The sequence below is a fragment of the Trachurus japonicus genome, chromosome 11 (assembly GCF_045865225.1).
Source record: "Trachurus japonicus isolate A0001 chromosome 11, Traja_1.0".
In the NCBI taxonomy this organism is placed as follows: Eukaryota; Metazoa; Chordata; class Actinopteri; order Carangiformes; family Carangidae; genus Trachurus; species Trachurus japonicus.
In genome coordinates, this window is record NC_140917.1 from 21,784,107 (window position 1) to 21,810,968 (window position 26,862).

Below are 26,862 nucleotides of genomic sequence, written 5' to 3' on the forward strand. Positions count from 1 at the left end.
TTGATTACCGTTTTTGAGTGCCCCCCTCTCTGGCTCTCTGCTACACAAAGGCATCATGGTCCGCGGGGTGCTCTCTCTCACACGCAGCCACATTTCTGAGCCCCTTTGAAAAGTTCCTTAGAAACACGAGAAAAGTTCCAGCCACAGGCGCCACGCCCTCCCACTGGCCCTGCAGAAATAGGCCCATTGAGCCAGGCTATAATCACACACATACACCAACACACACATACACACACACACTCTGACACGCACACACATAAATCTGCATTCAGCCTCGCTCCTTCTCCTCTCTCCCTCTCTCTCTCTCTCTCCACCACTTCATGGAAGTAGCCACAAAAACGCAGTCATTGACCCACCAGCCAACCAGCAGCATTAACTGCTCACTGCAACGTTTCCCTACTAAACATCGCTACTCTCACCAACACACGCACACACAAATCCTCGTAAGCGCACAAATGCACGGCAGCGTATTGTTGAGTGTGGGAGCAGCACTTGTGTCAGAATCTCAAGGCATTTCTGGCAGCAGGACAGTGACACACACACACACACACACTCTCAGAGATGCATGTTTCATAAGGTCATCTATAATGGAGGAGGATTCCACGCAGAGAGGCCTTTTGTGTGTATGTGTGTGTGTGTGTGTGTGCGCCAGTCCTCAGATGTGGTCTCTAATCCTGCTGGATTGTCAGATTAGTGTAACAGCTGGGTCCTACATCCAGATATACATCTCTGTCTCTATCATCCCATCCTCCCGTCACACTGCTCGTCTCTACTCGGGCCAAGAGATGAGAGGATCTATGCATTTGTGTGTGTGTGTGTGTGCGGTGGTCTCACAGCTCCAGTCCATTACACGGTCTCAGGCCAGCTGATGTGTCACTACACAGTCATGTGACCTGTACCGAGTCTGCGGCACGTCTCGGTGTCAGCTGCTCGTTTTGTGGGGGAAGTGGAGACATTACAGGTTGAACACACTCTGCCTCCCAGGGGCTCGGGGTTGCTGCACTTTCAGCCCCGGTCAGCTGATCACACCGCAGAGACACACACACACAGACCTCTTTTCAGTATTGACAGTCCTTTCTATCCTAAAATGTCAAACAAACAACAAGCAGACTTCAGTGTTTTTGCTTGATTTATTCTTCAGACATGTTTTTAACCATGTAAAAAATATTCTGCTTTGATTAAAACTTTATATAACATTGTTTTCCCTCAAATAAAATGTAAAAAAGAAAGCACTGTATGTTTACACTGCATCAAACCTTTTGCCCCGCCCACCATCAGCACCACTCTTCGCAGTAGGTGGACACGGTTTGTCAGCAGTGTAGTCAGTTGTTTCTGTTGTTTGTTAGCTTGTAACAAACAGCTGCTGTTCTAATGCAAACTCTTGTACTCGTCACTGATTGGTGCCAGAGCAGAGAGAGTCAGGATGTCTGCTGTGACCATAATCAGCGACTTGTGGACCCATCAGAACAGTTAGCTTCAGGGCCGTTGTATAGGGGAGAAAGGTGATGATAATTCTTGGGGCCCAGCGCCCAGTAGGGCCCACAAAAACCCCAGTAGTCTAATCTTTGTATGACTGAATTATTCTGCATGAGACCCTGCCTAGTACTCATAGTAATGCTGCATTAGCATCAAAACAAAGTAGGCTAAATAAAAAATGATAATACATACGTAGCCTAAGAAAAAAAGTGGAAAAGTCAGGGGGCAGGGGCCCACTTTAGTATTCTTTCAGGGGCCCCAGAATTCCTAGCAACGGCCCTGGTTAGCTTACTTGGGCATCTTTTATTTACTAATGTTTTGGTCTCGGTGGCTTCTACTGGGTTTACATTCACAGTAACTTGATACAGTTTTTGGTTCAGGTGCTTTCGGGCTATAGTGACCAATTACCGGTAAATAAAATCAGATGCCTGAATCACTTCCTGTGAATTCCCATCTGCTTATAGCCTGGCAACCTGAATCCTGCACAGAAATGGACCCTGACGCTGCCACTAACAATGAAAACCACAGGCCTACAGTATAAAGACAGGGGATCACTGAAAAGGAGAAAAGACAAATGTATACGTTGCTAGAAAGAGGTCAGCATCTGTGCTTCTGACTGACATAACGCCACGGCTGATTGATGAGGGGAAGGCATTTTCTCTTGTATTTTTTAAGTGATTAATTTAAAGCGAACCTCAGTTTCTCAGTTGGCAGACTTCCATAATCAATTGCATAAAACAAGGAGGGCAGGGGGCCTTCCACCTAATGAGGATTAATCATGAAGCTAACAAAGAAGCAAAAGCTGTGTAGTGACTGATATGAAGTAATGCTCCATTGAAGGTGCACTGTACATTACCGTCACCCCATCCAGAGTCTATTGTTCAGTGACAGATATATTGAAAGACTTTGTGCATGAAAATGGATTTAAATCGCCTTTCACTGATCCAGATGCATGATTTTTTTTTATTCCTCCACTGTGCACCTGTTCTCTCCCTGCATTTCTCTGACCAAGCCATTCATTGTACCATATTTAGCGAAATCAGGGCTCCCCATAAGGGCATTCATCACTTGGATCATCTTTGTCCCTATAACTCAGTGGAGAAAGTTAATATTAGAAAGGTAATATTAGTGCTTGGATGCTTTTTTCAGCCGTGGTTTGGTAGCTGCTGTGAGACGGCTTTAGGGGCCAGAGTGGGGCTGGAATAACAAACAAGAGCCAATGTAACGCCATCCTCCCACAGGTTTTGTACGGGGGAATTAATACGACCGGCGTGGCTGCGATTTGGATCAGCTACTGCAGCGCAATCGGGAATTTGATCAGCAGAAAAGAGACTAAAAAACATCAGAGGGAGTGTTTCACTCATTTCCTGGCTGTGGCACATGAGCATGTTTACAGTGTTTCGCTCGACGGTTCACATTCATCGGTCATGGGGAGCACTCGTGTGTGAAAAAAACTGAGACAAACATGCAGGAGGAGATCAGAAATGTGTTTGGCAAGGGACTAAATCAGTATTTCTACCTTCCCACTCAGCACTACTTTAAGCATCATGTCCACAAGGATCCTTTTGGCGTCGAATAGCAGTTTAAGATTATTACATATTTAAAAATAACACAAGCAGCTATGAATGTTTGACTTAAATTTTTTATTCTAAACCTCAAATAAGCCTGAACATCGACATCCAGTATACTTTTTCTATTAATCCCCATGTAAGCCTGATTTTTATCCAAGACACCCAAACCCAAAACCACTTCCCCGTCTTTTTAACATCTAATCAGTGTAAAATTACTCAGCAGGATCCTTTTTCGCAAAAGCAAAAACGATGCTCACTGATGAACCCCTGCTGCAGCTGCTACTGTACAGTTTCTCCTGACACTAAATGATGATTTAACTTTAAAATTCGGAGCTACTTTACTAGGCTCGCTGCCAAAAAAAAGAGGCCTGAGGGGCTGCAAATAGTGATCATTTCACAGGAGGAGACATTCATTACAGACATTACATCCTTGACAGTAAATGTATGTATTAATAATATAGCTGGGGAATCATTTTGATGGATGCTGAACAGTTTCGAGCCACAGAATGCGCGCGGCTGATGTAAGGTTTGACAGCGTTTTATTGTGTGGAAAAATTCTTGCATTGTTATTGTGTGACGGTAGAGAACAAACCCTGATTGTGAAATCTTGCCTCGTGTCATCTCAGTTCGTATAGTTCGGCTTCAAACATCAAAAATTAGCTTGGAGGAAACATTAGGATGAAACTATGATTTGACCCCTTTGGCCCCTTTGACTTGTAAAAAGAGCCTCCGTTTGAAGTTTCGAAGTGGTTTATGGGAAGCTAAGTGGAAAATGGCCCGATGTCCCGGTCACATTTTTGTATCGTGACCCCTTTAATATCCAAGTCATCAGATGTAGAGGTTTCATTTCCTTTTCCTACTTAGCAGGCTTCTCCCTGAATGGCTCACTATGTTTTCTTTGCGTACTATAGTGTTTAGAGCAACTTCTGTGTGAGTAAACCTCATTTCTATTCATCTGTTTTTATGCGTTTGTAGCTTGTGCATTAGAAAAAACAGTGCGGATTTGAATATCACAAAAGTTTTATTCATGCTTGGCTGAGATGGAAAACTTTTACATTACATATTCACACAGATTTAGATTTTTTTTTTTTTTTCAGATTTTGCACTACATGCTTCTGAGGCGCCGTCTTCATCCCAAACATAAACAGAATCGTTTTAAACCAACAACAGAAGTTCAGAGTTAAGATTCACCTCTAAGATACACTGTAAAAATATGTATAATGTATAAGGGTAATCTAGTGAGCAGAGGGGCCTCTTCATATGTCTGAGCCCAGGGGCCCCAGTGTCTGTTTCTTGTGTCTGCGAACAAAGGTGTGTGTAACTGTGGGGCTTTAAATCACCTGAGCAGACAGAGACAGGATTTCTATGACCCCCTTGGCTGCAGCGTGCAGGTGTTAGCTGTTTGAAGGTTCACAGTGCACACATGACGTCAGTGCTAAAAGATACTGTCTCGACATCCGACCGGTCTGTGTGTCTGTTTGTGTGTGCATGTGTGTGTCTGTTTGTGTGTGCATGTGTGTGTGTGTTTAAGGTGTCATCAAGTGTGTGAAGAGTGCGACTGCACAGAGGCTTTCTGTGCTAATCTCTGCTGAAGGTGGCAGGTGTCTTAACCAGGCCATCACCTGGTAACCCACTCAGACACACATGAACCAACACACACACACACACACACACACACACACACACACACACACACACTGCCCTCTATCTCTCTCACGTCTCCTTGTCTGGCTATAAGTGTGTTAGCGTCCAGCCTGGCTGCCGTCCAACCTGCCCAGCTGGTACGGGAGGAAGTGCAGGGTGGAGAGTGAGGCGAGGCATAAAAGCGGAAGATGGAGGGAGATTAGAGGTCACCACTCACAGGGTCACGCCCGATTATAGTAAAGATATCGGGGCGTGGAACTGCGCAAACGGCAAAGGGCCTTGCAGCGTTTCCCGCAAGTGTGCAAAAAGCGAGCGGGAGCATGTGCCAAGTGTTGCGACCCCTTTCCAGGTAGAGAGCTATTAACAGTCCGCCTCTGTCAGCGGCGCAGCGCGGCTCAAACTCGGCGGCCCTTATCGGAGCCGGTCAGACGGCTGTGGAGAGGAGCAGACAGCCGTGAATCAGCAGCTAGTTTACAAAGCGTGGGTGCTCCACCTACAGTGAATTAAACTGCAGGGAGGTGGAAAACGTGGCCCGTGAAGATCACTTTACCTCACGCCGGCCTTGATCTGCCTCTCAAATGTCTGCTTGATGATTATTATTGTTTTTTTTTTGAAGTCACAACTGTCATGATGTGTTGGCGCCGTTGACAGATTCGGCGTCCAGCCACTTCAACTCAGACAGGACACCCACATGGAGGTTTAAAACATCCAGTCGCAATGACAGACATTTAGCCCGGGGAGGCGGCTCGTTGTTGGCAGTTCAGAGACACACTGTCTACACAGAGCCTGAAATACAAACCGGTAATGACCATTAACACACACAGAGTAACCTGCACCATCCACACGCAGGAGGAGGTAAACTGGGTGATGGATACACAGCTCGGTGTTGTTGCATGGAGACAGAAGCAATGTGAAGTGTTTCCATGCACCACCAGTGTATTATTGGATGGTTCACCTGAGGAACCAAGAGGAGGCTCAACAGACAGTTGTATGACACAGTGGCGTTGAGGTTAATCTGACCGATGGCAAGATGTTAAGTGGATTTGATCAGTGGACAAACATTTGTACATGAACTGTGTCTTTCTTTTCTTGGGAAATGCGACTGTGTTGTTATTATTAAAGTCATAGTGAAATGGAAGTTGGAGCTTCTTTATCTTAAGCCGTGTGATGTGCTTCTGAGGGAAACAGAATATTTATGTGAGGGTTTAAGTCACAAATGAAATCAAATCAAATCCCTCACTTTTTATTGGATCGCTAAAAACTGTGCTGGGTTTATATAGTGCAATACGGAGCTGAGTGTTGGCAGTTTAAGACCAAACAAACGCAAGTGAATATTACGACAACATTAAGATGCTTTGTCGCATTTAGCAGTGGCAGCATCAGAGAGCAGAGCTCTCTGGAAATGCAAAACAAAGTTTTTGCCAAGTCAAATCTCAAATCCAAGCGCACACCTCCTTCTATGATTTTTTTCTCAAAAATCTTTGCCAGCTTCTACAACCCACCAGCTAACGATAAAGTGTGATTTTATGCAATTGGCAGGGTTAGCTAGACGCCCTAAATCCAATTAGATTGCCGTTTTGTGTATATATCCAGTCGTGAGCTGAAGGGGAGCCACCAAAAATAAAAATGAAACAATTAGAGGTTTAATGAAATCGCTCACAACATATAGACACATATATCCAGTGACAGTGCTTCATTTAAAGGGATTACTAATCAAAAGGTTTGTAGTGTTAACACACTAAATTAACTGTGGCATAAGAAAATGGAGGTGACGGCAGTGTGTTGGGTTGTGTTTGTGTCCCTGGTTCTCCTTCAGCTCTGCGGATGCAGTAAACAGAGGGACAGACTGACAGAGGAGTGGGACTCACAGACGGTGCCAGAAAGCAGAGGGAGAATTCAAACGGTCGCTCACAGTTTGGGAGCTCAGAGATACTGCCGGTCTGCCGCAGTCGAGAACATTCGCCCTGATAAGATCTCACATATTAAAAAGCACAATTAGCGATTATTTCCTCCGAAGCAGAGAAGCATTACATCTACTGTATCAGGAGCTTAAAGTGTGTGCGTGCAACGTGCGTGTGTGTGTGTGTGTGTGTGTGTGTGCGTGTGTGTACTCCAGGCATTGTGCATCAGCAGCCGCAGCCTCTCGGGTTACTGAGGAATGCATTTGAAGTCAATCACAATGAAGCTCTCTATCTGTCCAACTAGCCTGAACTAAACAACCAAAAGTCATCCTCGGATCACACACATCTGCCAGCTGCTCCTCCACCACCACTGTGTGTGTCTCTCTGTGTGTGTCTCTGTGTGTGTTGTTTGGCGATTCACTGTGTCTATATAACTACCTCTACTTCCTATTGTTATCTGACTTCCTGCATCTTAGTGAACGGCATACACCCATTGTTCCTATAAAACACACACACACACTCATATGGTCTTTATCTTTCCCACACTGATGCTGGTAATTGCCATATAGCCTACCCACACACACACACACACACACACAGACCTTCTCACTGCGAGGGTGCTGCAGGGTTGCTGCTTTAATATCAGACGCTCACACACTTATGATCTTGTTTTTTTTTTTTGTTTTGTTTTTTATTTCAGTCTGATCCTAAATTAAAATCTGGAACAAATCATCTCCTGTGGAATATTAATATCTGTGAAACCGCAGCATTGTCAGCTCAGGTATAAAATCCTGGCTCACACACACACACTCGTGCACACAGCAGCTGTAATGTATCGGATAAAACGTATAGTGCAAAGCCTGATGTCAGCTTGGGATCAGGTTTCTACCTGAGTCACCCCTCGGAGGACACACCTGTGTTGGAGTAATCTCACACTCTGACAAAGCAAACAAAAACCAATTCTTTAAGCTTTCTCTTGCTCGTCAGTGTAATGTTTTCCCCTTCTCTTTTTACACAAGTATCCATAATTATATATTCCACGCTCCCAGATTGTTTTAGAATGACTCCAACTGGCAGCGCATGTCTTACAATGGCACCGCTTCATGCGTTGCCAGAAACCAGGATTGCATTCACCGCGCAGATCCAGCGGAATATGGCTGTCATCTTACAGTTTCCTTTTATAAGAAATGGGAACGAAATGCAGTGGTGGAGGGAAATTGAGGGCAACATACAGATGATTTTGGCCCCGGGTTATACGTGCGGTGGAGGAGAGCTCGTTGCGTCTCATTGTGGTTAGTTAGCAATGTGGCGCAGACTGAAAGTACAGCTGTTTATAGATCTTGAAATGGAGGCAAAATGCAGAGCTGGCCCTACTCAACTTCCCCAAAATCATATAAAACACACACACACCCGAACATACACACACACAGATAGGTCTGAGGGATATTTGTGTGCGCATGTACACACACACCACAAACAAAACCTGTGATTAGACCCACTCAGACACACACACTGTAATTACACACAGTGACGCACCACTGTCCGCCATACCATGAAATCACACTTATAATATTGTGTCATAAATAAAACATGTCGAGGCGCACAAGGCGATTATATACGTCTGTTGCTGTAAAGGTTAGGGTAAAAATAGATGATGCACACACATAGTGTACGCGCACACATAGTACACGCCACTGAAAATAGACAAACAGCAGACTAGCAGCTCCCACTGCAGATACAGTGGGGTCCTGGAGGTTGTTGTGTGTCGGGGACTTGTAAAAGGGGCCCCTGGGGTGGGGTGGGGGGGGGCTCTGGTGCCGCCTTGGGGGTGGGGTGTGTGTTTATTTAAGTATGTGTGTGTGTGTTTTTCCGAGTCACGCTGAATTTAGTGGGCTTGCCTCGAGATAAGAAGTGGAGTTTAAGATGAAAGGAAAATGGGGCGAGAACGGGGGGATACAGTGGCACAGAGCTAGTGAATCCAGAGGAGGGGGCAGACTGGGAGGGACAGCACATGGGGAGGGGGGCAAACTGTTTTGATGTGGATTTTTAGGTTGTTTATTTGGTGTTACATAACACCTTTGCTAATGTAGTTAGCACTTTTGTGTGTGTGTGTGTGTGTGTGTGTGTGTCTGGTAGCTTCTCACTTGGAGACGGGAATTTCTGTGAAAGGCAAAGGTTGCCCATAGCAACGGCCTTCATTGTAAACCCTATCCTTGGAATACAGCACACACGCACACATACACGCACGCACACACACACATTTGCACCATGTTCACACACTGAAGCGTCTTTTCAGTACTTTTCGGCACTTTCAGGGTTTTGGATCGCCAGACCTTCACAGACACACACACACACACACACACACACACACACTCTCGCACACAGACACACACACACACACACTCCTTCTCTTTCTCACACACATTTACAGTCGAAGCGTGAAGCACACATACTCTCGGCCTGCCACTTTGTGGAGCCCATATACTCTGTGTGTGTCGAGGCTCCAAACATCTTGAAGTCAATTTCATTTTCTGGAGGTACATATAGCGTTTCAGCTCCACCTCACGCTGAGACGTGATGGACCGAGATGCTCGGGTTTCTAGATTCCATTATGCTTTTATTGGCTTTTAAAGGCATCAGGTTTCCTCTGTCTGGAGCCGGGGAGGAGCTTGTGTTTGTATGTGTGTGTGTATGTGTGTATGTGTGTGCAATTAGCATCACAGAAGCTAGCTCTGCAGGGCCTCAGGATGGGCTTAAGATTTCTGAGGAGATAGGTTTGCTTTGGTCACATTTTGAGCAGTGGACTGACTGTTCCCAACACCTGGGGGCAAAACGCAGCCCTTTGTTTTTTTGGCACCAAATCACTGTACAGCTAAATCCAGAAACAAAGTGCAGTAATAAGCATTCAGATCCTGTATTCAAGTAAATGGAGCAACACCACACTCAGAATATACTGTACAACACGCTGCATTGAACATTTTCTACTGATACTGTAGCATAGTATGATGAAAAGTACTGTATGTCATGTGTGAGCACAGTTAAGATTCTAGTAAGTACATTTGTTTAGTTTATTAAGGGACAATGTGCAATGACATTAATCATTTGCAGAAAACGAAGAGATGGTTGCACCAGATTTAGCTCACAGCTGATTTCCATCTGCAGTCCCAACATAAAACATATGAAAATACACAGAAAACACAGACCACAAACTACTATACAAGGGAAAACCTGATACATAGAATGACACAAATAGACAACACAGAGACAATACAAAAACACACAGTTTCCACATCTAAAAAGACAGGTCAAGTGCAATACATTTGAGAAAGGTGTACCCTAACCTATATGGTATAATGTTTGTTTCCAAGTTACCAAAAGGAAAAGTACTGATTAAAAGTGTTAAATACTATAAATTAGATAATTTTAGGTGTCGTCACTGCTGTCCTGACGTGTGAAGGTGATGTAGCTGGTAGAGGTACGTTTAAGTGAGTGGAACATGGAGCATTTCAATGTGTAATGTAGTGGAGTAGAAGTGTATAATCAAGTGCTTCAAGTGTTTAGAAATGAGCACACAGTGCATAGTATTTGTTTGAAGTAGTGAATCCAGACCAGAGCACGTTTCACCACACAGAGTACCTGCATGGTTGAAATGAATGGAGCCACGGTAACAGTTTGAAACAAACTGCGCCGTGTGGTGTAGTTTTTTTATCATTGCGCTGCAGTATGAGTGGTGTCTCCTAAGTGCATGCATCTGGTAACGGTATCAGTTGACCTTGTGTGATGGCTAAAGCCGCTGAGTGCTAAAGTGTGTGTTTAAACATCGCAGGGATGTGGGATTGAGGTTAAGAGCCAGGGAGAGATGAATGAAGAGAAAGGGGAGAGGGAGGGATCAGCGCCAAAGTGACCGGAGGCTCGAGGTCATTCCTCCTCAGAGGTTCAACCCACCCGCCCCCCAAACGATCCACAACTAATCTCTCCTACCTGACCCTGACGGAGGGCCGCCGACCAAGCTCGCACTTTCCCCCGCGTGGACGCGCACGAAACAGACCCCTGGATTAGAGCGGAGTGATGAGCAGGGAGGATGTGGTGAAGAGATCCATGAGAGACAGTTACAGAGAGTATTATTAGAGGCCGAGAGCTGTCAGAGCGCCGCTGTAAAACTCAAATATACAGCAGCGGCCTTTCAAAAGAGGCTGTGACGTTCTCCACACAACAGCCCCGAAACGATTTAGCTGCAACAATAGTGATGACAGATTTAAGCAAAAGCAAAACATTCGCTTTTCCCACTTTCTCAGATGTGAGGAATTTTTATTGTTGTGAATTTAACTTTTTTTTTTGCACTGCAGGTGGAGCGAAACAACAATTTCCAGACATCACAGTGTGTTTTCAGCCTCCTTAGGATTAGAGACCCATGAATGGAAATGATGAGACCTTGGTCCAGACTCAAATATCTTAACTACTGGGCGATTAACTGCCTGACAGTTTGACAACAGATTAATTGATTGATCTCATATGTGAGTTATTTGCTGCTTTTGTGATCGGGAAATGAATATCTTTATAAGGTTCGGACGCCTGTGAATGCAAATTAGAACATTTTATAGACTAAACAATTAATCAGAGTTCCAAAAAAGTTATTACGCTGTAAATCAATAATGAAAAAGATCGTTCCAGCCCGGGTTCAAAAGTTAACAGCTTTCCACCGCTGCTGCGCTGCTTTACAGTCTGAGCATCACTTGCAGCTGACACATAAGACTAAATGAAACCCCTCTCTCCTTAAAGGCTTTGATGTTCCCCTGCCAAAATCCCGGCTTTAGATCCACTCATTAACTATGCTCCTCCACGGACTCAGACAGACAGACAGATGTTGGCCTGACCACCGTAATGCGGCCCGCAGCTCCGCTCAGACAGTGGTGTGCACGTGTGTGTGTGTGTGTGCGCATGTAATCTGCCAAAGTGGTTTGTCTTTCAGATGAAATGACAAACAGCCCAGTCATTCATGATGAATAACTCTAATCTCTGTTATCTGTACCCCCCCTCCCTCCTCACCCCACCCATCCCCCTCCTCACCCTCCTCCTCCCGCCTCTGTGTCTCCAACAGGGACAGACGTGGCCCAACGATGACGAAGGCTCGGCGAGAGACGATTTCTATGACGATGAGGACCTCTACTCAGGCTCCGGCTCTGGATGTAAGTGCCTGTGTGTGTGTGTGTGTGTGTGTGTGTGTGTGTGTGTGTGTGTGTGTGTGTTCTTGTACTTACTACGTTGTGAGGACTGGAACAAGTTTTTAACCAACAGAGTGAGGACATATTTGGGAAGTGAGGACATTTTGGCCGGCCCTCACTTTTTCCAAGGGCTGTTTGAGGGTTAAGACTTGGGTTATAATTAGGTTAAGCGTAATGGTTAAGGTTAGGCATTTGTTTTGGATGGTTAAGGTTAGGGTAAGGGGCTAGGGAATACATTATGTCAATGAGTGTCCTCACAAAGATAGCATTACAAGGATGGGTGTGTGTGTGTGTGTTTGTGTGGACGGGGGGTGTTACAGAGTGTGTGAGGTTACACATTCATGCCCTGGTTCTTTCAAGCTCGACAGCTGCTCGGTTTCAATCTGCTGACCTTGAAGACCCCGCCCACCCCACCCCACCCCCTCCCTCTGTGGCCCGGCCTCTGGTTATGGCCGTTGAATCCACCAGACTCACATGCACCAACGCCATGTCCGTGCACACACACGCAATCGCACGTTTCAGTCGTGCCATTTGGCTTGACAGACAGGTTTTAATACAGATTTATTTAAAACACCTTTAAACACAGACACACCCTTGCAAACAAGAAGCGACGAAGCGCTCGATTCCTTCAGATCTCATTTGCTCTAATCAGATTACAGTCCACACAGATTAGACGATCACACGCAAACCGGTAGTTAGTTGTGTGCGTGTACGTCTACGTTTGCTGTCTGCGTGTGTAGGAATTACCTACTTAACGTAAATCACGTTGGTGTAATTCAGGCTGATTTTCTGATCTGGCTGGTGAAGCCTGAGCGCGGCTCTCCTTATTAAGCATGACTCATTGAGGGCTGCCCTCGGTTCAGGCACTGCGCTAGTAGCGAGCACGCTCACAATAAATTACAATTCAGAGCAGGGGAGTGCAGTGGAGGCACCCCCTGTGGTGGAAACGGGGGCCCGGCAAATTGTTTTATCTCGAAACCATGATACAGAGCTGTCTGATTGCGACGGGGAAAAAAGGCTCGTTTTCAACAGACGGATGTGCATTTTGTGCCGCCGCAGCTTCAAAAAGTGGCATTTTGTGGCGTCTGATATGTTTTACAGCAGCTGCATTGTTCAAGTCCATATTTCGATATCCTCTCCAGCACCTCTGTCAGCTTTCATGTCTTTGTGCCTGTAAATTCAATTTGTTTCTCTTTCAACTCAGGGAGCCTCACTGCTATAACAAAATGAAAGGTGGTATAATACTATTATGAGATTTAAGAAGAAAATGAATCTCTCAGCAGCAGCAGCACTGCCTAACTCCTCTCCTCTCCTCTCCTCTCCTCTCCTCTCCTCTCCTCTCCTCTCCTCTCCTCTCCTCTCCTCTCTCTTCCCCTCCTCTCTTTAGTGATAGGTAGGAGTAGTTTAATTTATTCGTCTGTGGCTCTTTTTTCGTGGCTGTAAAACATGTAGATTTGTGGGGTATTGTTGTAAACCACAGCATCCCTCCCCCCTGAGGAGGATTCACCTCCCCTGTCTGTCAGACATGAGGTCACAGTAGTGGCAGCAGCTCCGTACACTGTTGAACATGTTCTCCCCGTCTGTATGAAAATATCACTTACGACTCTTGGCGGTGACGTCTTTGGTAGAGAAAGACCCGGCGCTGGTGCTGCTTAGTTCAGATCATTTACAGTTTGGCCATTGTTTGTGCCGTTAATGTGTATTACCATGTCATGGTTCCCCATTTTATCCTGAGGGAGCTGCTTCACCGACACGGTCCAGAGAGTTCACGCGTCGCTGGTGTTAATGTATTCAAAGAATCCAGAGCCAACTCCAGAGGTGTCATTCTTTTGGAGAGGCATGGAAATGGCTTCAGTTTGGAGCGTGGCGATCCAGCGATCAGCAGGAGATACCTAAGCACCAAAATCAGTGACCCGCAACCCGCTGCAGAGAGACAGAAAACAACCGAGCAAGATTGTTGTAATGTTAATGACAGTGATGTGGATGCTGCTGAGGTGCAGGCTGGATGCAGTCCAGTAGACAGATCAGTCAGACAGCTGAGGCGCAGGTTCAGATCTCTCTAACACGGACTCACACAGTGAGTAAGCTGAAACTGAAGATGAGTTGTGTTGTTTGAGGATGATAGTTTGTCACTGTTATTATATCAGAGGATGATGCATATCATACTCCTTAAAGGAGATTAATCATTTCCTTATGGCAGACAGGAAATGCTATTATATTTCTCCTCTAATGTAGGCAGGTTCGTCAACACAGTGAGAACATTTAGAAATTGGTTGGATAAGAAGATAAACAAAGCAAAGCACGTTTGTTTTAAGGAGATTCTGAAAAGAAAACATTGAATGAATTCTCCAAATACATAAAAATAAAAATGGCTGCCATATGAAAGGTATCTTTTTCTTGGAAAGGTGTTATTGTCTTTACTTATTCTTCTTCCTTTCCCTTCTTCATGCAAAGTTTGTGGGATGGAAGCTGAAATATAAATGAAGGGCAGGATGAGGTGGCTGGCCGAGCCGAGCTGAACTGAAAACATAGAGTGGTCTTAACAGGAGACGTATAGCTCCGCAGATAATGAGGTAGCGTGGGGAATGAGCAGGACAGGTCCATACTTTTCCCAACATGGCACCAACATCCGTGCATAGGTTTCTGTTCTTGTCTCGCAGCAACCTCCATTCAACAAAGGATTCACACAGGGCAGAGGACAAATTGCTCAGACAAGAAATTCAGACGTGGCCTTTGTTTTTTGTAAATGTGCACGGCGCTCACGATCCTGGCGCCGGTCCTTTGAGGAAGAGTTCAGTAGCAGCTCAGTAAAAATAGTTAGGATTGGGCTGGAGGCTTCATCCACCATTAGCCTCAAATCTGTCCAGTGTTATCTCAAAGAAACATACAAAAACAGATCTTTTAAATTCACAGGTTCGCCTGTTGGATTTTCAGATCATCCTTTTTGATAATGGCACATTTTTCCAGCGCTATCTCTACTGGCATTTCTGTGTGTGGGAAATTCATGATAAGGATTCCCGTCAGTTCTTCTTCTGCCTTCTGGAGGCTGAGAAAGGAAGATTTTGAAAACTTACCTCAGTGGTGGGAGGTTGGAAAAACACAAATTAGAATTTTCTGTCAGCCGAACAAAAAACCCACAGTAGCCTTAGAGAGAATTAGTGCTGAATAACTGGAGAAAGAAATTAACATATTAGAAGATGAAACAGTCACAGGGAATGACGGCAATAGCAGGAGCTATAGGAGAATGGGAGAAAAGCTCTAGGTAGGTTTTTCACACGAAGAAGCAAAGGGAGCTTTAATTAAACCTGGATTTCTACCATAAAAGACATCGATGCTCCGGCTTCTTTTTTCTTTAAGCTTGAGAGAAAAGTGAGAGAAAATGATGTGATGAAGCATCTCAAGTTTCAAAATAGGACAACAACGACTGATCCAATATAGATGAAGAAGCTCGGCTCCTCTAGATAAAATGTTCAGCAGCAAAGCCTCTGGAGTTGATGGACTCTCCTCAGTTTTACACAAGGGTCTGGAACCTGATGTGAAGTATTCAGACTGTTTGGATTCTGGGACTTTATCATTGACATGTCATGTACGCAGGCTGTTTTAACACCAAAAAGCAGATTTTGGTTTCCTGAAAACTTGCAGACCAATTTCATTATTATGTATGGACTAGGGTTGAAAATGTCTTTTAAATAGACTTGTATCTGTTGTACAGTCAGGCGCAGTGTCCCTGAATGCATCATGGAAAAATAGTTTTTAGTACAAGACGTTATTGACATATCCAAGCTTCCAGGAGTTGGTTATCGGAGCGCTAATAGATCGCTATAGATCTTGTTTCACATGAAGGTTTTGTATTGGAGAAAAATTTATCTAATGGATTACCGTAAGTTGTTGTGCAACGCAGCTAGCATCCTCTCAAAGTTGGGAAGGGCGGGGTGGTCTCATGTCTTTGTTCCAAGTTAAAGGGGACATATTATGGAAATATCACTTTTTGAAGGCTCTTTTGGGTGTTTGTCTTGCCTTTCGGCCCCCAAAATGTAAGAATTGACAAAATGAAATGTAATTTTCAGGCTCCCTGAGTTGAAATCCATGTGGTTGCCTGGCAATGATGTAACTAGTTTTCAAATTTACATAATACCACCCTTACCTTGTACCAGTAAAAAGGGTGGGGCGGGGCAAGCAGTGGCTCATTTGCTTTTAAAGCGACAGGCTCTGAAACCAGCCGTTCTGAACAGGGCTGTTTTGAACGGATGAAAAGAGCTGTGATGTTTGATCCTTGGGGTATTTTGACCAAAGCATGTTACAGATACGTCTTTAAGACACTTGGGAACTATTTTAATTTGTGGAAAAGGGGCATAGTATGTCTCCTTTTAAAGTCGGCTCAGGCAGGGTCTCTGAGGACTAACCTGCTCTGACAGCATTGTTAACTCTACAGTATGGTGAAAGTCAGTTGGACTAAATCTGAAGGCTTATTACTGGGCGAGTGGAACAATACAGAGAAACCAACATTGCCAGCTGGGCGTCAGTGGAACACGGTATTTTTCAGCAGTAAACACTGAAAAGACTGTGCCTGGTTGTCTGGGTGGACTTGGATCCAGCCCAACTCGTCCTATAGGAGAAGAGCTGTGGTCGTTAGGAACTCAATGTTCTGGCTCCAGTTCACAGTTTCAGAGCATCCACAAGTCCACACTGTCTTCTAGGACCTGATCTGCCAATGCTAGAAGTCATGCGCAGCCTGTTTGACTGAGTTGACAGTGGATTACAGAACGGAGACCCCTCCTTTACCTTTACAAAGACATGGGGGCGGTCCCTCTTGGATTCTCAGCCCTCAGTATAAGGAGATCTCTCATAAGAGCTGAACTCACGGCTGCCATTTTGAGGTTTTCACTCTCTTTGCCTGATGCAGAAATCAAAGGAGGAGGTGATTGGTGTGCTTCCTGTTTTTTTTTCCAGAAAGGTACACTGGGCGGACTCTGTGGAAGATCACCCAGTTATGTGGCCTGATTTCCCATCTATCTACACTGGAGGGATAGGGGTGCAAGGGGGAGAAAACTGGCCCCTTCTGTCTTTTAAAACAGCAGTACTACAGGACTTCACAAGAACATCAAAGACGGCCGTGTCGCTGTGAAGGTTTTCAACAGAACATCACTAGCCTACAGGCGTCGAGGTGGCTTGGCATGTTGTTGACACTAGGTTTATCTCCCCGAGGCAGCAGGAGCACCACTCGCTCTGTTCTGCAGTGATTGCTGAGGTTTCAGAGAGTTTTTGGAAGACAACCTGTTTTTGTCCTTTTGGTCCCAGGTACAGTAGGTACGTGGTAGCACAGCACAGACCTGTCGATTTGGCTAGCTTCCTGATAGGTCAGGCATAAATGAACATCTGGCTCGGGAAGAGGGACAAGATGAAAGGCACAGGCTCCACGGATGCTACACTCATGTCTGGTGGCTGCTCGGCCGAAAATTGAGTTCACATACTATGAAATGATTTCTAACCTGGAATAATTTGTTTCTGTTTGAGGATGTTTGGATGTTTTATTCTTCCCCGTCTCCTTTTTCTTCCTTTTTTTCCGTTTAAATGCATCCTCGGGTCGTTTCTCTAATGATTTCCATCCACACTTAAGGGCTAAAACAACAAGAAATTGATTAAATCTCTCCTCTTATCTCGCTAACAAGAAAACAAAACATCACAGTCAACATCTGGGCAGGAGAGACAGGCAGACAGTTCAGTCTCAGCTGGTTAAACCCCCGCTCTGTCCCCTGCCGCTCTCTGTGTTTTTAACACAGCTAAACTCACAATTCACAGCTATCGTTCTCATTTACATGTTTTCTCTGTCTGTTGTCGGCTAAATGAGCAGAAAATGGCGTTTTAATTGTGCCTCTGATTGCTGCGCTGACTCGTCAATAAAATCACTACTTTATGATGCAGAAGTCGTTTAGCAAAACAAACACAACTGTGCATGTGTCGTTGGGTACATTGACAATTAAAGTGTGTGATCACAGAGAAAGTTAGAGGTGGGAGAAACTAGTCTTCTTAAAGCTGCAGCCCACCGGTTTCACCTGATTGCATAAGAGAAATCCTGATTACAAACTCAGGATGTGGAGTTTGAAAGGCATGGGTACTCATCTGGCAGGGAGTGTCAGCTGAAAAACATGCCATCAAGCTGCATTATGGGAACTGTGTTGTGGAGATTGACCTATTATTACTAAAATGACGACTAAAATTAATGTAATCTTTGCCTGAACTGCACCAGTTTTGACTTGTTTTATCCTGCTACGATGCATCACTACATTGCTGTGGTGCCACTTTGACTTCACAGACTCACAGTCACCAACGTGGCCGATGCCATAATAGTTTCCAAGTGTAGCCACCCATCTTGGGTCATTATGGAGGGGCTGGTGGTCTAAGATGCAATCCAAGTAATCACAGTGCCCCAGGTTTGAAGCCAGTACCGTGCATGTACCCTGACAAATGAAGATAGAAATACTCCCAAAATAATCTTGCATAAAATCGCTTCCTATTTACCACACAGTGGATTATAGTTTGTGTGAAATGTATTCATTATATCACGTCCTCGAGAATCCCCATGGAGGAGTGAAAAAAGGGAATTTATGTCAACAACCCCACAGTGCAATTAGCTGCATTTCAGAGACGCAAAAAAAAAAAACACACCTGTCAGTGCTGATGCAAAATGATGTTGACTCATCAGTGTCTGAAATCTCAATTTACTGCTCAATAGAGATGAAACTACAGTGTGTGAAATGAATGAGCCAGTCATCGTCTCAGTTTGTGATTTACCGTGTGTGTGTGTGTGTGTGTGGGCAGGTGGGTGGAGTGGTTGTGGAGTTGTGTTCAACACTGAATTACAGGATGTTTGTGGTGTTACATGTTTTGATTGTTTTTTTGTTTTTTTTTTAACATCTTTGTGTTGTTTCAATAAAATGATTATTAATTGAACAATATTCTCTGTTCCTCTCCAGTTCCTGAGGTCAGCGTGAGGCCGACGTCGGCGGGCGTGTCCTTCACCACAGAGGAGCCCCTCCTCCTCTCCACCACGCAGGCCACAAGCCCCGCCCCCTCGGCCTCGCCCGCCGCCGAGCCCAGCCCCGACCCCGAGGACCCCACCGCCACGGTGCTGCCCACCGAGGCCGACGGAGAGAGCGGTGCATTCTGGGAGAGGGAGCAGGAGAAAGAGCGGGAGCTGGAGAGGGAGAGGCAGAGGGAACTGGAAAGGGAGAGGGAGAGGGAGAGACAGCTGGAGAGGGAGAGGGAGAGGGAGAGAGAGAGGGAACGGGTCAGGGAGATGGAGAGAGAGAGGGAGAGGGAGAGAGAGCGCGAGCGAGAGAGGGAACGTGAGAGAGAGAGAGAGAAGGAGAGAGAGAGGCAGAGGGAGCGAGAGCTGGAGAGAGAGAGAGAGTTGGAGCGGATCAGAGCGGCCGCCGCCCAGACCACCAGCCCCCCCAGGTCGTCCGCTGCCGTCCCCGCGGCGACCTCCGACCCCGCCACCGGCCCCGTGGAAAGCGCAGCGCCCTCAGTCGGCTCGGACGACCTGAGCACCACAGAGGAAGAAGAGGAGGACGTCTACCTGTCGCCAGAGCCCACCTCGTTCTTCCCCGGGTTCGACCTGGAGGACACAACCACAGAGGAAGAAGAAGACACAGCCGGCACGACGGAGGCCACGCCCGAAGCCACCACAGCCGCTCCCACCACCACCGCCGCCCCCGTCAAGACCAAGGTCCCCTTCAGACCCCGGTTTCCCCAGACGACGGCCACCGAGGCCACGCCGACGGAGAGGACGACCCGCCCACAGCAGCCGACGACTGCACAGGTAGGACACACGGGGCCGTTGTATAGGGGAGAAAGGTGATGATAATTCTAGGGGCCCAGCGCCCAGTAAGGCCCTAAAAAACCCCAGTAGTCTAGTCTTTGTATGACTGAATTATTCTGCATGAGACCCTGACTAATATAGTAATGCTGCATTAGCATCAAAACAAAGTAGGCTTTAATAACAAACTGATAATACATATGTACGTCTAAGAAAAAAAGTGGAAAAGTCAGGGGCCCACTTTAGTATTCTTTCAGGGGCCCCAGAATTCCTAGCAACGGCCCTGAGGACACAAATACGTTTAGTTACCTTAGGAAAATTGTTTGATTTCTAGTCAGGAGTGAGATGAAAGGTCTATGAGAAGTGTGAAGAGGAGCTCAGCATGAAGTCTGAAAACAGCACAACACCAAAACTCATCAGTTAACATGAAATAACTCTGTCCATTCACTTCCATGCAAACACTTTTTGTAGTACTTGCTCTCCAACTTCTCTACCATGTCTTTTGACTATGAAGGCATTCATTATCACTGGAGACTTGACTCTTTAAAGGAAGATCACACATTACAGGGTTTATGAGAACATTTTGTCCATGGTCATTTCCTGAAGCAGCCAGCCACGGCAGTAAATGGTGTATTTTTCAGAGCTGGTGTGGATTAATACACATTGTAAAGCAGGAACATGTCAGGGCTTTGTCACAGGCGGATAAGACGTATCGTACTTTCAGTGTGATCAATTCATAGTGGATGTTGGTATTTTGTCAGGATATATTGTCAGAAAGACAAATATAGAATATGGTGCCGTTAATGTCTTGTTTATCTAAACACAAGCAGCTGTACCAGAGCACTGCCTGAATAAAGTGGAGTCATAGATTCATTTCTGTTGGTACCAATAAACTGTCTTGGTTTGATACACAGCCCAACTTCTGACTGCCTCTTTAACACTGACAGCTTAATTATTTACAGACCAGTAATTTCTGTGATTGGTGAACATTTGTTTATTTGCAGCAGCTCTGCAAGTATGGCGCATTTAAATTTGTCTGGTTTTCCACGTTGCAATTAGGCTGCCAGATTTTATGAAGTGTGTATATGTGTTGGACAATATGCAACTTTCCACCAGTCAGAATATACAGAGGCTCATTGTTTCAAATGGCATCGTGTGCCATGGAAAGTATAACGACACCATGAAACAAATGATTGCATCAAATGTAAATTTCCGGTCGTTAGCCTCACTTTTCTCTCTCTCTCTGTCTCAGGAGAGCAACAACGAGGTGGGCGCTGCAGGACCGAGTGGAGATTTCGAGATCCACGAGGACCGCCGCAACGACCTGGGTCGAGGTGTGATGCCAGCAGAACCTGATCTGGTCGGCAACACGGTGGACGCAGGGAGCTCTGCCGCTCAGCTGCCACAGAAGAACATCTTGGAGAGGAAAGAAGTCTTGATAGGTAGGAAAATCTCTGTCTGTTTTTTTTTTTTTTTTCTGTGTGTTTTGTTTTGTCTAAAATGTTCTGGTTGTTCAGCTCTCTGTCCGTCTGTCTCGCTGTGTGTCTGTCTCATCCAGTCCCTTATGTTATTTTGTCTTTCTGCCAAATAAACATCTCGGTAATCACCCTGTAGATTGACAGATTACATTTCCCGTTGCCTCCTGTATTCTTTCCCTGCTTTTGGGGAGCTGCAAATATAAACTGCTATTACCTCGCATTCACGTAGCGCAGATCCATCGCCGTAAGTGAATGTGCTGCTTATCCCCGTTTGACCCGTTGAGAACAAGCAATCCTCTTCTTGGGTTATCCAGCCCCTCCTTTCCCCCCCCTGCTTTTTCTCATCATTTTCCCTCTGGGTAAATCCAATTCCTTTTCAAGTGCCCCCTCTCCTCATCCCAAAGAGCTGTTGTAGAAAGTGAGGGTGCAGCCAACTTGCCTGACCTGACTGGCTCTCTGTCTCTCCTTCAGCTGTTCTGATTGGTGGATTGCTGGCGGTGGTTTTCGCTGATTTCCTGGTCATCGGTAAAGAGCAGGAGGCAACAGATTTTAGAGTAGACTGTGATAGATTCAAATCACGACTACATGTTGGGCTCATAGAGTCATGCATAGCGATGTAGGATGCAAAATGCAAGTATCTACCCTCTTTGACCTTTCACACTGTTTCGAAAGAGTCTTGGATTTTGATTTTGATGATCAAACAGTGAAATTTCTGTTTAATTCAGGCTTATTTTTGCCTGTGTTAAAATTTTCACATAGCATGGTAGCTATAAAGTGTTACTTTTTTCCTTTCTAAAAGAGGTTTAAATTCTACATTTCCCCCTCCAAAATCTGTACTTTTCTTCATATTGTTGTTGCATCAGTATTTTATGGCCCTGTAACGATGCACATAGCTGTATTAAAACCTTGACCTAAATGCTACTGTTAGCACAGTAAGCATGTAATAACATGATGATATGTATATCATGTGTACCATGTTCACCACCGTAGCATGCCAACTGTTGCTAATTAGCCAAGGCTAGTAGTAACAGTCACTAGTTTTGTTGGTATTTCGTCATAAACCAAATTTTTCGACTTGATGGTGGTGCTAAATGAAAAGTAAAAAGGTCGCCACTGTCGGCGCAAGGCATGTTGAGGAGGGGCGTTTTATATCTGTAGCAAATTTCACAGCCATCTATTCAATAGTTGTCTTATGACTTTTAAGCCTGGAGCAATGTGTGACCTCATCCGTGAGGCAGTTCAGCAGCTCTGCAGTAATGGTGCAGTTGTTTCTCATGTCCAAATATGACTAATTAGATTCAAAAGAAAAATGTCTTCAAGTATAGAAGAGATAGTGTGTCAAAAAGGTTCATTACTTTCTCAGTTGTCTGTGACAGAGCATGGTGGGTCTATTATGTTTAAAACCCCAGCATGTGCATTCTAATATTGGCAATAATGGGATAAATACAGTGAACACCTCCCACACAGCAAAATTGTTCCTCAAGCATTTTAGGAAAATTATAGTTTGTTCTCTTTTCTGGCATCGATACCAATTACTTTAACAAGAGATTTTTTTACCCCCCATTTGATAACCACACATTAATCTATGGCACACAGTGCGAGTTCATTAGCGCCGTGTGCTGTGGAAGGTGGGAGAATGCAGCTGTGGCGGATTGGTTACATCAGCCCCATCAGGCTAAACTACTACGTAGCTCTGCAGGGCTGCAATTTAGCACTGAACTGTTGGAAACACAGAACGTATGTTGGCACATTCAGACTCATCAGTCCTCACTTAGCAGCCAAGTGATGCTGTGGTAGCTTTGCTTTTGCTTTTTCAGAGTGTTTGTAAAGCAGCGTGTGTTTGTAGTGATGTAGTTTGCTGCAGGATGTAACAGTGCCTCTCTAATCGGTGTTTTAGTGTTTGTGTGTGCGTGTGTATTTCCGTGTGTTTGTAGGATCTAAATTGTAACCACCCTGGAAAAGGTTGTAAGACATCTACTCTGTGCTTTTTTTCCCCCTGTGTAGCGGTGATCGTGGGAGGCGTGGTGGGCGCCTTGTTCGCCGCCTTCCTGGTGATGCTGCTGGTGTACAGGATGAAGAAGAAGGACGAGGGCAGCTACACGCTGGAGGAACCCAAACAGGCCACGGTCACCTACCAGAAACCAGACAAGCAGGAGGAGTTTTACGCATAACACTCGTATGCCAGAGAGACACCGCACACCGAGGGAGAGAGAAAGATGGAGAGACAGAAGAGAGAAAGATACTCTAAGCCCCCGTCCTCCTCCTCCTCCTCCTCCTCCTCTTCTTCGTCGCTCCCCCCTCATCTGCTCGCCTCTCCTCATCCCTCTCTCCACTCGTCTCCAAAACACTTGAGAGCGCCTTTCTCTCTGCGGACTTGGGACTTTCTTTTCAATGAAAACAAAAAAAAAAGATGACAAAAAAAAAATCCAAATATATTCTGAAAAAAATAACACGTACACACAAGATGTTTTTAAAGTAAATGTTGTTATTAATATTCTACAGATTCTCTTGTTCTGTATGTAATAATATGATTATTTTGTAAAAAAAAAGACAAACAAAACAAAACACAAGCGCTTAACCTGTGTTTTCCAGCACAAAAAAAAAGTTCCTCCTCTGTTTGTATATGGAGCGAATGAAAAGGCTTAAAAGAAAGAGGAGAGGAGAGGGGCGGAGCGAGCTGAGCGAGACACAAAAGAAAAAAGAGCATTTGGCTCGACTCTGCCCCTCACCCACCCACCCCCCCACACACACACCCAAAAAAACAAACAAAAAAACACACACACACACAGACAGAGCGTCTGGTTGGCCGCACAGAGCCCAGGGTCAAAGGTGAGAGGAAAGGTCTCTTTTGTGCCTTCCATCCCTCCGGTGCTCAAAGACACGCAAACGCTCATCCATACAGCCACATATTAACACATGCTTACACACACACACACATGCACGCACGCACACACACGCTTGTATCCGCTTGAAGGTGGCTCTGACCTCTCTTTCTGTGCTCGGCCAACCAGAAAACGGTGCTCAACCCTCGGCGTGTCCCACGGCGTCGAGGAGCCGCTGTGGAAACACCGGCCGGTCGCAGTCAAGTTTTGCTCGGCGACCCGTCTGCTCCTCTAAGCTGTACAAAGACTAGTTACGGATAGTAATAATAATCAATAATATATCAATGTTTTGGGCTGGATGGTGAACAATAATAATAATAATAATAATACCGTAATAATAATAATAATGATAATACTTCAACAGGAGGATGTGTATTTAGCAGTTTAAAAAAGTTTATATGTAAATATTGTATCCTTTCTGGCATCACTAACCATTTGCATGATCATGAAGAGTTTTTATTCATCACATCTGTCATCACTCTAGATGAGCTGTGCTCTCATCAGCCACACACACACACACACACACACACACTGACACACACGCACACACACATACAGAGATATGCTTTCTGTGCATTTAAAACACACCACACGGACTCTAAATACACTACAGATCATATCATCCGAACACATATCAATCCCATCGTCATCGTCATCGTCATTGTGATAGTCATCACTTTTGATACGAGTAATATCAGGTGGTTTCAAGATGTTATTGATTAGTTATCGATCAGTTGCCGGTTGGTTTAGAGTTTGGTCTGTTTGTGTAAAAGCACAACTTTGTGTCCGACCATCATTTCACCCAACCCTCTCCCATCCAAAATCACGTCATGTGATACCCTCCACCCACCCACCCACACGTCCTTTGCATGCCTCACTTTGTTTTCTTCCACCATTGGCTCTCTGTTTGGGGATGGGAGGGGCCTCTGGGAAGTGTGAGGGGGGTGGGTGGGAGAGGGGGGCTTTAATGAAAAACACAAAGTATGAATCTGTGCAGGAAGTTGCTCCCACGTGCACTAATTCAGACTTTGACTCAGTGCCTGTGGTGTCAACTTGAACCTGCGGGACCATTTTGGGGACCAGGACAGGACGGGGTACTGGGTTTAGGACCGGGGGGATTTGAGGAGGGGGGTGGGGGGGGTGGGGGGGGTCTGTGAGGAGACAGGAGGGCTGTGCTTCTATCTAAGAGATTGTAACAATAACCACACCAGTGCGACTGGGCTAGTAGCTTCTATTATACTCAGTACTGTAGAACAAAATGCATGGGAGTCAAAACTATACTAGTCTGGGTGTGTGTGTGTGTGCGTGTGTGTATGGATGCCTGTCGGTGTGTTTTTGTGTGTATGCGTGTGTGTGTGAGTGTGTGTTTCAAAGAAAAAGAGGGGTGAGTTAAAGTTGGAATGTACTGCGGTTCGAGTGTGTGTTTACCTACTCCAGCAGTTCTCACGCTCTTCCACAGACAGGTAACGCACCTCTTCCACTCATGTGTGTGTGTGTGCGTGTGAGTGTGTATGTCGCCTGCAATATGTGTGTGTGTGTGGTGTCTACACGTCATCTAAACCCGCCACCTGTGTGTGTGTGTGTGTGTGTGTGTATATGCGTGCGTGTATATGCCCGAGTGCTTCACCTTGGTATTTCACAGCAGACTCTTGTGTACACTGACTGGCCTGTCGACGTGTGTGTGTGTGTGTCTGCGTGTGTTTAGTCTGTTCACTGCTGAATGTGGGGCAGCTGGTCCCTCACGGTGGCTTTCACACACACTGACCGTGTCTTCTCACCGTCCGTCTGTCTGACTCTGTCCGTCTGTCTCTCTGCCGCAGGACAGACAGACAGGACAAAAACGCCACTTTCTCACAGGCAGGAATGATCTTAACATGTACTGTCTTTTCTAAAGTGACTGTCGAAGTGTAAACACGTGCGTTTGTATCCATATAAGCCTGAGTAGCCAAATAAGATGTGTGTGTGTGTGCAAACGAGAGAGAGAGAGAAAGAAAGGAAGAAAGAGAGAGGGTGACTTTGTATGTGTATGTGTATGTATGTATGTATGTATGGGTGTGTGTGTGTGTGTGTATGAAGCCTAATGGAGGCTACACTGCTCTATGTTTGCTGTTCCCATTCCTGTTTTTATACATTTGCATTTTTTTAAGGCTGAGTTTCTGTCATTGGCCGAGTGAGCGAGAGGAGGCAGATCCTCCACGCCACCGCCCTGTCACTAATCTGCCACTCTGTTCCAAATAAAAAACCTGATTGGGTAAATCTGTCCTCTCTTGTCTTTTTTAATTAGCAAACTGGTCAGTGGGGAAAAAAAAGAGATGCTTCAGTTCTAATAAAGGCGTCCTGTCGGGTCTCAAGAACACACAACGGACTAACGTGGTTTGGTTTGAACACTTTTTTCCCCCTATTAATATCAACAGTAGCGCAAAGTATCTTACTGCAACTAGTCTCTGTCTCCCTATTGATTTGATGGCACCTGCAGCTGCAGTTGTAATTCAATGCACCTTTTGTAAATTGTAAAATCAAAATATTATACGATTTTTCCGCAGGGTTACAAAGTTAAAACATCTAGTGGCAATGCAGAACCCATTTAAAACCTTAAACTTAAAAATGTACCATCAACCAAGTGATCAAACGGTAACATGCAGTGAACCTGCCTGTGGGCGTCAATGTAATCCATCTTTGTTCATCGATATAATAATGCACCGTTTTCATTTGTCACACTTTGTATGTTTTATGCTAAAATCTGCACCTCACCCCACCTGTTCCTATTGATGAAGTGTTGTAAGCTCCAGGTTTTGACCAGAGCCCGTCAGTGAGGAGTTTGCATGATGCACTCTGCTTTTTTCAGTCTGGGTTGTTAAGTGGCAACTCT

At 45.3% G+C, this 26,862-nt stretch overlaps 1 protein-coding gene across 2 annotated transcripts in view; it reads left to right on the forward strand.

The window, feature by feature from the left end:
- The window catches only part of sdc3 (syndecan 3), a 38,122-nt gene extending 14,269 nt beyond the window's left edge, over positions 1–23,853 (forward strand). Inside the window, exons 2-6 of one of the 2 annotated variants that reach the window (XM_085791795.1) lie at positions 11,691–11,778; positions 18,789–19,636; positions 20,886–21,075; positions 21,583–21,636; positions 23,116–23,530. In XM_085791795.1, the coding sequence (XP_085647921.1) occupies positions 11,691–11,778; positions 18,789–19,636; positions 20,886–21,075; positions 21,583–21,636; positions 23,116–23,282 (1,347 nt within the window). In that variant the 3' untranslated portion in view covers positions 23,283–23,530. Of the gene's footprint in view, positions 1–11,690; positions 11,779–18,788; positions 19,637–20,885; positions 21,076–21,582; positions 21,637–23,115 lie in introns of both variants that reach the window. The other variant, XM_085791794.1, reaches the window with a different exon arrangement.
- Positions 23,854–26,862: the final 3,009 nt, after the last annotated feature.